General features: G+C 35.7%; 1 protein-coding gene across 1 annotated transcript in view; it reads left to right on the forward strand.

The window, feature by feature from the left end:
* Positions 1 to 13,956, forward strand: part of GPR158 (G protein-coupled receptor 158) — a 434,171-nt gene that overhangs the window by 233,892 nt on the left and 186,323 nt on the right. The window contains 1 exon segment of the mRNA XM_008709680.2: positions 9,950 to 10,152. Coding sequence (XP_008707902.2) covers positions 9,950 to 10,152 — 203 coding nt within the window.

Here is a 13,956-nt window from a genome sequence, read left to right on the forward strand (position 1 = left end):
TACTTTTTATTGCCTTTCATTTCTTTCCTGTTTGTAGCTCATTTTTCACTCCTGTTTTTGGGGGATCACCTCCAAATCAGCTACCTACACTCAGGTTCTTTTCTCAGACTCTGCTTTTGGGGAACCCAAACCAAAGCAGCAGCTTTAACTATTTGATAGTGATAAGTCACATTTAAACCCAAAGAGAACTGATTAGTTGGTTTAAAGCTTTTTGAATTTATGGTTATGGGGAAAAAAATAATGCAGTAGCCTTTAAAATTTGAGTCAGAGCCAGGGAAAGTTTTGTGTGACTAAGAATTTTGTTGGACATTAAATTGGAGGACCCTAGGAGTCATCTCCATCTACACTCATTCTTTTGGTGATCTGCCCTAGTCTCAGGGCTATAAATGCTATCTATGTGCCCATGAATTTTGTGCCTTTATCATCAATGCAGACCTTTCTTCCAAACTCCAGAGTTGACATCATCACTTCAGTCTCTTGTAGACATCTTCAAACTGAAAACTCAAGTTTGAATTTATGGCCTTCTCCAAAAACTTCCACATTCATTCTTCTCCATCATGGTTGTTAGTAACTTCATCCATCCACTTGTCAATGCCAAACATCTAGGAATCATCTTGACTCTTTCTCTCTCATTCCATAACCAACTCATCAGAAGATCTTCTTGACTGCATCTTAAAACTCTACCTGACTCTAGCCAATTTTTACTGTTATACTGTGGTCCCAGCCACCATCAGGTCTCACATGGATTACTAGAAAGCTTCTCACTAATTTCTCTGCTTCTACCTTTACCCACTCCAGTATATTCTCTATACCAAAGTAATCCTGTAGCAACATAAGGTATATCATGTCACTCCCCTACTCAAAATCCTACATGGCTCTCTATCTTACTGAGGGTAGAATCCAAGTCCCTACAAGTGGCCCACAAGTGCCCTTTATGAACCGGCCCTATTACATATCTGCCTTCCTCTTTCACTGTACTGCCCCACACTCAATCTGCTCTGGCCACAGTCACCTCTTTGCTCTTCCTCACATATGCCTGATATGCTCCTGCTTCAGGATCTTTGAACTGGCTGTTTCCTTTGCCTGGAATTCTCTTCAGTCACAAGTCAGAATGGATAGCTCTTCTGTCCTTCAAATCTTTGCTCCGATATTACCTTTAGAATAAGATCTACATTAACCACTTACTTAAAGTTGCAGCTCCCAGTACATCTGATTCCCCTGACCTTGCTCTCCTCATTTTTCCTCTTGGAACTTCTCAGTTTTACATATAGTGTTATTTACCTATTATGTTGATTGGTTGTGTCTGTTTTCCTCAGTAGAACATAAATTCCACAGGTATAGAGATCTTTGTTTTGTTCACTGATTTATTCCAGTAAAATAGTTCCTGACACATAATTTGACACTCAGAAAATAGTTGTTGAATTGAATAATAATTTGTTTCTGTCAAATTCTGTAAAACTTGAAGTATTATTTTATCAGCGCTTTCTTCAAACCTCATTCCAAAACTGATTTGGAGTACTTACAGAAATATATACTATGCAACAGAATAACAATTAACAATTAATGAGGAAATTGGGCAAAGGTAAAATATTGGGCATGAAAAAAATCAGGGAATAAGGTTAGGTGTTGAGCATTTACTAAAAGTGGACTGTAGGTTTGGTTCTAAGCCAAAAGAAACTCTCAAATTAAGATTAGTTAAAAATGATGGAAAATTTAACAAAGCTGGAGGACTTGTCAAGTGTAGTTAAAATGTGACTGCAACTGCTTGCCATGGTCATGTCACAAAAACTAACAAGCTCGGATGTACAAAGCACTTAGCATTCTGCAATGCGTTTGACCCTTGGAACAACATGGGGGTTTTGAGTGCCAATCCCCTGCACAGTGAAAAATCCATGTATAACTCCTGATTCCCCCAAAACTTCATTACTATTAGCTTACTGCCGAATGTAAGTCCTACCAATACTATAGAGTTGATTAACACATATTTTGTATATGTATTATGTACTGTAAGTTATTATCACATAAAGCAAGCTAGAGAAAAAATGTTACTAAGAAAATCATAAGGAAGAGAAAATACATTTACAGTATTGTGTTAGTTATCTGTAAGTTTATGTCATCTGTTTTCAAGATGAATCATCTGTCATTACCTACATCAATTTTGTTTGTCTTTTAAGCTATAAGACACTGTAGATGTTATATGTATTACTAACAGTAGACATCAAAAATGAAAAGATAATGTGGAAAAGAAATTCATATTTATTTACAGGTATTACAATTCATGCATTGATAAAGAAGCAGCAATATGATAGCTTTATACAGTTGCTTCATGATAGCCTACCCTGTATGCTAAGGAATGAATCATTATAACATTTGATGGCATACAGGGGCGCGTGGGTGGTGCATTCATTAGGCAACTGACTCTTGGTTTCAGCTCGGGACATGATCTCAGGGTTGTGGGATAAAGCCCAGTGTCGGTTTCCATGCTCAGTGCACATCTGATGGAGATTCTCTCTACCTCTGCCCCTCCTGCTTATGCTCTCTCTCTTTCTTTCTAAAATAAATAAATCTTCAATAAAAAATATTTTAGAGCATACAGTATTACATTCATCTTCTTAATACAGTATTGGAAACATTGTTACATTTCTAGAAAAACACTTACCTGTGATGATAGGCCGAACAGTTTCTCCCATGAAAGAAAGAGGGGCATAGTATATGATAACATAATTCTTTGAAAGCCAAGTTATAAAACAGTAAGAAAACTAACACATTATTAATTTTATATTAAATATCACTTGCTGCATGTCTTTGGAAGGATAGCTTATCCACTTCCATACACATCTTGCACATGATGTTCTGCACAATGAATGCTTAAGCAGGGATGATAATGATGACACAGTAATGTCTCAAAAAGTTTGTGCTTGACAGCTATTAGATTTTCACATGAAGAGGCATACATGCACAACAAATAAGTTTATTTACTCTATGGCATGATTATTTACAATTAAGTGGAAGTAGATCATCATAAAGGTCTTCATCCTCATTGTTTTCATGTTTAATAGGCTGTGGAGGAGGAGGAGGAAGGGTTGTTCTTACTGTCTTAGGGGTGGTAAGGTGGAAGAGGAGGCAGGAGAATCAGGTACACTTGCTGTAACTTTATGGAAATACATTTATTTTTTCATTTCTCTAAAAATATTTCTATATGGTACCAATCCTTCTACCATTGTTCGCATTAGTTTTAGTGCCTGTATCATAGAATGGTCCATGCTATAAAAGAATTAAAGCAGTCTTGAATAATCAGAACTCTTCTGCCAGATTGTCTAATGTCAGTTCGTTTTCTGATACTGCTGCTGCTTCCTCTTCTTCCTCATCATCTGGCACTGGTTTGGAAGCACTCACCTTCATCAAGTGATCTTCTGTCAATTCCTCTGCTGTGATATCTGTTAACTCTTAAATTTCTCCAAGAGCCATATCACCCTTTAACTCCCCCCTCCTTTTTTGCCATGGCTCTGTTGTAAATCCTGTGAAGTTATGCAGATTTGTTACAGGTTTTTCCAGTAGGAATTTAGTTTTGGCCTTGATGGCTTTCATAGCTTTTTCTGTAATAATGATGGCATCCTCAGTGGTGTAATACTTCTAGACTTCTATAATGTTTTCTCTATTGTGGGTCTCTTTCTTTTTTTAAAATTTATATTCAATTAGCCAACATACAGTAATACATCATTAGTTTCAGATGTAGAGTTCAATAATTCATCAGTTGTGTGTAACACCCAGTGCTCATCACATCTCCTTAACGCCCATCACCCAATTACCCCATCCCCTCACCCACCTCCCCTCCAGCATCCCCCTCAGTTTGTTTCCTATAGTTGAGTCTCTCATGATTTGTCTCCCTCTCTGATTTCTTCCTATTCAGTTTCCCGTCCCTTCCCCTATGATCCTCTGCACTATTTCTTATATTCCGCATATGAGTGAAACCATTTTGCTCAGCATAATACCGTCCTCTTCCATCCATGTCGATGTAAATGGTAAGTATTCATCCTTTCTCATGGCTGAGTAATATTCCATTATGGTTCTCTTTCATAGCCATGACAGTCATTATCATAGAGTACCATGTAATGAAGGTCTTTATGATATCCTGATCTAGGGGCTGAATTAGAGACCCTGTGTTTGGTGGTAAGTAGAACTTTTTCATGCCTTCGGTGTTGAATTCATGGGGTTCTGGCTGGCCAGGGGCATTGTGCAATATCAAAAGAACTTTAATAGGGAGTACCTTACTGGAAAAGTACTTTCGGACTTCAGGAACACAGCATCAATGGAACCAATCCAGAAGATGGGTTCTTGTTGTGCAGACCTTCTTGTTGTACAACAAAAGACCGGCAGCTGGTGTTTATCTTTTCCCTACAAGCAGCTGTATAGATAAGGGCAGTCCTGATCATAAACCTGACTGCATTTGCACAAAACAGCTGAGTTACCTATCCTTTTCTGCCTTAATCCTGGTACTCACTTTTCTTCCTTATTCATAAATGTCCTTTGTGGCACCCCCCCCCCATCTACATTAAAAACCTGTTCAGGCAGATATCCTTTCTCAGTGATATTCTTAAAGGCATCCAAGAACTCATCTACTGCCTCTCGGTGGGCAAACACTGCTTCTCCTGTTATCTTGACATTTTTTAAGCCAAACCTCTTTCTAAAATTATCAAACCATCCTTTGCTGGCATTAAATTTTAAATTCTCCACCTTTAGATCCTTTACCTTCCTTTCCTCTAAGTTTTCATATAATGACTTCACTTTTTTTCAAATCATATTAGAGTCCTTGTAGCAATCCTCACCCACATAAAAACTGAATTTTCAATATGAGATAAAAAATTATTTCACAAAAAGTGCAAGGTTTTTGTGCCTGCTGGCATAGCTACAGCAACATCTTCACAAATTTACCTTTTTTTTTTTTATTTAAACAATGGTCCTTACACAGGATTCTTCTATCTTGAAATGGCAGGCAACTGCAGCTGCAGACCTTAATCTATGGTACATACCAAGCAATTCACCTTTTTCTTGTAATGTCATGACTTTTCTCTGCTTCTTGGAAGCCCTTCCAGCATCACTAGTGGCACACTGTATGGGTCTCATGGTGTGGTTCAAGGTTTACAGGATTTTATTAACACAATAAAAAAAAATACATGAGAATCTTGAAAGATCACTTTTTATGCAATACAAAATTTACTGAAGTGACAAAATGCTCATGCAGAGATGATTAGCATCATATGGGTTTTCGGCAGGTACTGGCAATGCTCAAGCTCCCCACAATAGCAATAGGAGGTGGTTATAAAATTATTACAGTAGTACAGTATTATGACATTTAACTTTAAGCAGTTATGATTTAGTACTGCATCTTTACACTTGTTTACATTTCTCTCAACTGTGGGATGGTGCCATGTGTGCTCCGTAAGTGTGTACACATTTTGATAAATGTTAAGTTTTTATAATAAATTTGTGTATGTTTTATGATAATAAATATTAAACTAGACTGGTATCTACATATATTTTATGCATTATGACATATGCAACTTTTTCTTTAACTTTTCAGTATTTCTAGTCTACATAGTTAATCTGCTAGTTTTTTCAGATTGTCAAAATTCTCCAAAAATTTCTCAATATATTTATTGAAAAAAATCCACATATAAGCAGACCATGTGTTTCAAACCCATGTTGTTCAATTGTATTTTTCAGGCTTGAGTGATTCAAAGTACTAAATAGCTCATACCATCTAGAAGAATTATATCATTAGATATGAGTGAAGTTTCAAGTTTAATTTGTATTGAAAGTATATGGTATGTACTGCTTGGCTTATAGTCAGCTAGGAGCTTCTTAAACCAATGAGAGAATATCTGCCTATTTAGCTGAAGCAAGAAAGCAAAGATTGGGTTAAGAAGGACTGTTTCACAACATTAAGACTTTCCATACATACTTTTTCTTTATTAATTTAACTCTTGTGATTCTGTTTATAGTAGTTTGGTTTATTGAGGAGTGTTTGCACTTGTTAGGAATTACTGTCCTTTGTTGCCAGATATCCAGTCTGTAAAACCATAATTTTAATATTTTGTCTATACTTTTCATTGTCTCTGATGGGAAGGTAAATTCAATCCATATTCTTCTATCTTGGCCAGAAGGGGAAATCCTGACCTCTGTCTTCCAAATTTGTCCTTAGAGGTCTTGACATTTTTGTCACCATCATCAGACCCTCTGAATCCTTGACCACTTTATCTTATTCAGTACAGTGACCCCTTCTACTTCACTCTCATGACTATCCAGTTTGTACTCAGAGTTAATTAAGTTATTGTTTTCTTGTATCTTAGACTTTCATACTTTGTAGCTTTTGCCTTGTGTGCCAGTTTTTCTCCATATTAGATACTTATTTTTAATCCCTTCAAATGCCACGTGGCCTTATGTCTTATTCAGTCATTGTTCTATTTCCTGAAAGCTTTGAGTGCTTTGCACAAGTGCAGCTGTATTATGCTTTGCCTCAGACTGGAAACTCATAGCACACTTTTAAATTCCTTTTCTGCTGTGGGCACCACTAAAGTCGTGGCACAAGATGCAGGAATCTGCTCCAAGTTTATGAGTGCATAACCAAAAAACGTACAGGAATTAATGACTCTTGATCAATGAATAAGGTTGATGGTGAAGAAATGTTTTCCTCTTTAATCCTTCAGATTGGCTCAGACTCAGAAGGCTTCTGGAGGATTGAGCCCCAGCTACTGAAGGAGTGAAGGCTGCAGCTTCATTACAGCCTTGGATTAGCTTTTCCTCCTTCCTTGTGATGTAATGCCACTGTCACAATCCTTTATTCTCTCTCCTCGACTGCTCCATCGTCCTCATTTGTTTCTATGCTACTAATGATTGTAAAAAATAAGAAAAAAAAACTATTTTGGATAGATCTCCTAGTAAATCATAACATCTTACACTAAATGGATTCTTTTTCTGCCAAGCGATCCCAACTAGTCGTCTTGCGTAATATGGCTGCTTTAATCTTTCATGTCTTCATCTTCAAAACTGGCCTTCTTCATTCTCAACCTGAGTTGTAGAAAAGTATGAGACTTTACAAGATTGGTTTCCACATTGTCTTTTGTCTGTATTTCAAAACAGTTTTCAACTGATTTCTCCCCTTTATTTTTAAAAAATTTTTTTAAAGATTTTGTTTATTTATTTAACAGAGAGATAGCCAGCGAGAGAGGGAACACAAGCAGGGGAAGTGGGAGAGGAAGAAGCAGGCTCCCGGCGGAGTAGGGGGCCTGATGCGGGTCTTGATCCCAGGACTCTGGGATCACGCCCTGAGCCAAAGGCAGACGCTTAACAGACTGAGCCACCCAGGTGCCCCTGATTTCTTCCCTTTATAAAAAAATTATTTAAAAAATCTTAAAAAAAAAAAATCAACTTTATTTAAATTCAATTAATTAACATATAGTGTGTTGTTAGTTTCAGAGGTAGAATTTAGTGATTCATCATATGCACACAGCACCCAGCGCTCATTAAATCACATGCCCTCGTTAATGCCCATCACCCATTTACTGTATCCTCCCCACACCTCCCTTCCAGCGACCCTTAGTTTGTTTCCTACAGTTAAGAGTCTCTTATGTTTTGTCCCCCTCTCTGATTTCGTCTTATTTTATTTTTCCCTCCCTTCCTCTATGATCCTCTGTTTTGTTTCTTAAATTCCAAATATGAGTGAAATCATATGATAATTGTCTTTCTCTGATTGACTTATTTTGCGTAGCATGATACCCTCTGGTTCCATCCATGTAAAAAAAAATCTTTAATCCACCTCTGCTTCTTTCCAGTGTGAGCAGAAGCATCAATTATTCTTAGAGTTAATTTTTCCAACTGTGCTTTTGATTATTTTCAATCCTGACTTCTACCATCCATTTCTTACCAGTCTTCCCATATCCTTCCTTAATTTCTAGTGCCTCCTTTTGCTGACTGCAGCTATGCTCAGATCTTACCTATAACAGAAGAAAACAAAACACAAAATCAAAATCCTTTTTTTTTTTTACTTCATCATTAGTCCTATTAACCATGAGATTTTCTTGCTTTTTTCATTCAATGGAACATTTATTGAAATAATACTCTATTTTATCTCATATTTATTCCTTAAGCCCTGACAAACGAGTTACAATCTCTATCACTCCTTGGAAACCACTGTCTTAAAGGTCAGTGAAAGATAAAACAATCATTATACCTCATAGCCTTCCCTCAGTCATCATCTTTGATCACATTTCAGCATATTGCAATAAATCTGTTTTCTGTTATGACATTGTAAAAATTTTTACCTGTCTAGGTTCTTATTCTTTGCATTCCCTAATCATTGCCTTATCCCCTCCCTGAGCTCTCTGTAGGTTCTTTCTCTAACTGTTCCTTCTCCCACACCCCAGTCTTGTATTATTGCTCATTTCTTATTGGATATTACTGCTGGACAATGAGTTGGACCTCAAAGTTAGCTTCTCTAAAATGGGGCGTATTATTCCCACTTATTTCCTCCTTACCTCAGCTCTTTCTTCTAACTTTCTTGTTTTGGAACCGTAATACCTTTCTTGAAGGCACCAGTGGATTTCATCTCCCTCTTTGCATCTTCAATATTTGGAGAAGAGAAAACCAGGCACTCTGATTTATACATGTTAACTCAGTTAAGACCCCCAATAATTCACATTTCATACATAAGTAAACTAAGACCCAAAGTAGTCAAATGAGTTGCCTGATATCTCAGAGCTATCCAGGAATGGGAACCATATCTGCTGGATACTAAAATTCATATACTTTTCACTTTGTAACAGAATAATGACTCTTAAACAGCATAATATCCTGAATCATCAAAGAATTATTCAATTATGTTTTTGCTATTGTATTTATTAAGGAAGGAGAGCAGACAAATACATTTTAGAAAGATTATGAATCTTCAGCAAGAGTTGAAAGTAATAAAGACTTTCTGTTAAACTTTGTATTATTAAAATGCTGTTAAGCAGAGCAGCCTCTTTCCCAGATTCCTCAATCGGCCAAGATTGTGTTCCATGTTGAACAGGGTGGTTGTATTATATACTAAATTGGGTATATATTCACTAATGTCTTTCATATTGAGTTCAGAGTTGGAAATAGTTTTTTTTAGTATATGTTATTAATGGGATATTTGCCAGTGTTAAACTCAACTCAACAATTAAAGAAAATATTCACCTATTGAGCTTCAGAGCTAAGTTAAGCTTGACAACTGAGACAGAAGAATCTAAAAGTAAAGGGAGGATCAATAGCAGCAGTTAGTTAATAGTGAGGAAATGTCCTTTGAGTAGGCAAAGTGGGAAATTACATGATAGCCCGTAAGTATGGATTATACTCTGGGCAAAGGATGCACTATCATTAGGCAATTGCACACTGAACAACTGCCAGTTAAGTACCATTTTATCCAATTTAGACCTAATGAACTTAGTAGATGAGATCCCTGCTGAATTAAGGAGCAATCAAAGCCTCATTTTGGATTCTGTGCCATCTAGGTCAAGACGTTCCAGAAGTGTTGTTGGTTACTTGGTACAGAAAAGAGATAACTTTCTTATCCTTCCTTCTGGTTAATTCTTTAACAAATATTTATGGAATATGATTTGTGCCATAGAAAGTATCATTTGGTGATTGGTAAATAATGATATGACAGAATTGGAAAGCTGTTCTTTACCTTTAAGGAGTTTTATTTCCATTTTTGCTAATTTTTTTCAATTACTCTGAATGACATTTTTTAAATCAAAAAGGATAAAAAGAATTTTGTTTAAGTTTAAAAACAAAGTAACTCTCCCCTAGCATGAAGGTTGATAAAAGGTCTTTAGTAAAAGGGATAAGGATTGAAGAGGTGAGGATGTGTTTTGTGTACTCAATCTCACCTATCTCAGAGGTGCAATGACACTGTGGTTTTATTTGGAACTTTCAGGAAGTGCAAAAGATGTGTCAGAAGAAGCCCATGTCTGCCTACCCTGCAGGGAGGGCTGCCCCTACTGTGCTGATGACAGCCCCTGCTTTGTCCAGGAAGATAAGTATTTACGACTTGCTATCATCTCCTTCCAAGCCCTGTGTATGCTGCTCGACTTCGTTAGCATGCTGGTGGTCTACCACTTTCGCAAAGCAAAGGTAAACCCAGGTACCCTGGTTATGAACTTCCTTTTTAATATGAAGTGACCTCTTCTTTTTTCAAGCAAATAGAGGTTTTTCCAAGTCCCACTTGCCTCTCTATTTAGCAGAAGTCTTCCTATAATATAATGAAACTAGAGTATGAACATTATATTCTTTAGCTTCCCAGGAGAAATAGGGATTAAAAATATGGAATCTTATTATAACATTTTCTTCTACAGAATGTTTCCCCCTATTTAGCATGAAGCTTGAGTACTTTATTGCCTTAAAGTATCTTCTTTTATATCTCTTCTATATCTTTTTGGCTTCTAGAAGAACTTACTCTGCCAATACCCATAGTATTGTTAATTTTTTTCAAATCTAGAAAGCTTTTTGGTATTTATTATATTTCATTTTTATTTCTCTTAGCCATATTTGAAGTTGGCAAATGGACTGTTTTGAGCAAATGTGCTCAAAGTATAATGATACTTTGAAGAATAAATTTATTCATGAACTTATATTTGGTCTTAAATTAGTGTCCCAGGATAATAGTGATCCTACAAAGAGCTTATATGGCTTATGAGAGAGTCTGTCCTTCGGTCCTGTCCTGAGAAATCAAAGAGTAATATAAACATTTGTATGCTTCTCAGTCTGGGGTGGATGAAATGGTAAAATGTTCAGGGCAAAGCTTTCTGGGGAGTTGTCTTCAGTTGGTCACCCAGTTAATTATATGTAGCCAGTGTTGTTGGAATTTGTGGTTCTGTTGCTTTCAGGAACTTATTTGTGCCATTGGGAAAAAAACACAATGCCTAAAGTTTCCACCTTTCCTGAGTTCAAATGACCCTTTCGTGTTAGCAAAGTTGTACAGATTGGTTTAGATAACAGAGCTCATTGGAAGCATAAAGTGTTCCCATTAGAAATTTAAAAAATAAAACAACTCTCTGTGAATGGCATCTATTACAAGGCCTCAAGCTAACATTAAAAAAATCCCCTCTATTGAGATTCTGGGAGAATGTATCCATTATGTTAATGTTACAGACTTTAATAGTTATTTTAAATAGACAGTTTCATTAACAGAAGCATAGAACACAAATTAAAATCAAGCTTTAAGTCAGCAAGAAAGTGCAGACAGGCAAATTGCTCTTCATTTAACCAATACTTGTCTTTCTTTTGAAACAAAATGTGTGTTAAATTGTATATATAATAAAGTAGCAGGCAAGTGGAGTTGAGAAATATCTAACCACTGTTACCTAGATAAAATTGAATCAGTTTTTTTAAAAACCTGTCACTGGCAGAGCAGGTAGAATTGAAAGGTCTACTGAATAAACTGCTCTGAAATCTCTCTATATTATGTCATTCATTCACACAGGGGATAACAGATAGTTTTATGAATTTTACTTGATTATAATCATTAATGATTGCTGTGCTAAATGTAGTTAATGATAAATGATGGGTAGAATATTACACTGGATATTAAGAAAACCGAGATAGTTTTTGCTAGACCAAAGTCTTAAACTATGTTGATATTACTTAACATTTCCAAAATTATTAACTTTTCAAATTTCTCTGGACCGTCATATGAAATGCTACTTTATATGGCTCTCATGAGAATTGTTATCTTTCCATATCATTTGGTGAAATTGTTATAAATACAAACTAGTTGACATAGATAAATTAGACATCTGGCTTTAAGATGGTCACCTTTTGAAGAATCGGTTTTCACAGAATGTGACATAACAGAGGGGATTATTTTTAGGAAATTATATAGGTTAATTAAGTCAGTGAAGATGGATCTAGTATATTGAAGGAAGGAAACTTTTGGTGAGCTTTTCTCTTCTGATTTCAGTTACCAAAAAGAATGATTAATTGTAAAAGCAGTAAACCATTTCCAGTGTAGAAATTGCATGTTTATAGCATGTAGACATTGGCTGTGCTTTCTAAAGTTTTTGTGTGTCTTTGCAGCATTTCTTTGCATAAAGCAGAAAACTGATGATCCCTTTTGAAGTAATACTGATACCTTTTTTATGAGTTTTCCATTGCATTGCCTACCCACCAATAATTAAAAAAGCAAAAACCTGAATCTATCAGTTTACATCTATTTTGACAAAAGAGAAAAACCTTAGTTGCAATATAGAAGTTGCATAATATTGTGAGTAAGTGTGCTGACTCTAGAGTCAGATTGTTTAGACTTGAATCCTGTCTTAGCCCCTTGAATGCTATTACACTTTGGAAAAATTGCTTATCTTCATTTTGCCTAGTTTTTCCTCTATAAAACGGGGTTTAACACACCATATACAAAAATTAATTTAAAATGGGTTATACACATAGATATAAGGCCCCAAATTAAGAAACATTTTTTAGAAGAAAACATAGGCATAAATCTTCATGACATTGGGTTAGGCAATGTTTCTTAGATACAGCATGAAAAGCATAAATGACAAAAGAAAAAAAAATAAATTGAACTTCATCAATTTTGAAACTTTTGTGCATCAAAGGACATCATCAAAAAGGTAAAAAGACAACCCATAGAATAGCAGGAAATATTTGTAAATCCTACTAGAACCCAGAACATATAAAGAATAAAAAGATAACCCAATTGAAAAATGGGCAAGGGACCTGAATAGACATTTCTCTGGAGAAGATATACAAATGGTCAATATGCATATGAAAAAATGCTCAATAACATTAGTTATTAGGAAAGTTCAAATCAAGCCCCCAGCATACTCTAGCATAGCTAAAAATAAAAAGACAGTAACAAGCGTTGTTGAGGATGTGGAGAAATTGAAACTCTCATTCAATGCTATTTTGAATGTAAAATGGTGCAGCCACTTTGGAAAATAGTTTAGCAGTCCCTCAAAAAATTAAACATAGGCTTATGATATGACCCAGTAATTCCACTTCTAGGTATATACCCAGGAGAATTGAAAACATATGTCTGCAACAGCTGAAATAAAACACATAGGAAATAACAAGTGGTGGCAAGGATGTGGAGAAAAAGGAACCCTCATGCACTGTTGGTGGGGATGCAAATTGGTGCAGCCACTGTGGAAGACAGTATGGAGGTTCCTCAGAAAGTTATAAATAGAATCATCAGATGACCTAGTGATTTCACTACTGGGTATTTAACCCCTAAAAATGAAAACACTAATTCAAGAAATATAAGCATCCCATATTTATTTCAATATTATTTACAACAGCCAAGATATGGAAACAAGCCAAGTGTCCATCTATAGATGAGTGGAATAAAAATGTGGTGTGTGTGCGTGTGTGTATAACAGAATATTAAAGGATGAGACCTTGCCATTTGCAACAGTGAGGAAGGATCTAGAGGGTATAATGCTAAGTAAAATAAGTCAGAGAAAGACAAGTGCGTTCACTCATATGTTGAATTTAAGAAACAAAACAAATGAAAAAAGAAAGAGAAAAAGAGACAAACAGAAAACTGACTCTTAAATACAGAGAACAAGTTTGTGATTGCCAGAGGGGAGGTGTGTAGGTAGAATAAATAAAGTGGATTAAAAGTATACTTACCTTCATGTGCACTGAGAAATGTATAGAGCAGTTGAATCATTATATTGTACACCTGAAACTAATAAAAAGAAGAAAACATTTGCCTGCACGAAAATGTTCACACAGATGTTCATAGCAGCGTATTTATAATAGCCAAAAAATGGAAACAACCCAACTGTTCATCAGTTGATGAATGGATAAATAAAATGTGGTATATCCATTAAATGGAATATTTTTTTGTCAATAAAGAGGAATAAGTACTGATACATGCTACAGCATGGATGAATCCTGAAAACATGCTAAATGAAATAAAAC

The sequence above is a fragment of the Ursus maritimus genome, unplaced genomic scaffold (genome assembly GCF_017311325.1).
Source record: "Ursus maritimus isolate PB19 unplaced genomic scaffold, ASM1731132v1 scaffold_31, whole genome shotgun sequence".
Lineage (NCBI taxonomy): Eukaryota > Metazoa > Chordata > Mammalia > Carnivora > Ursidae > Ursus > Ursus maritimus.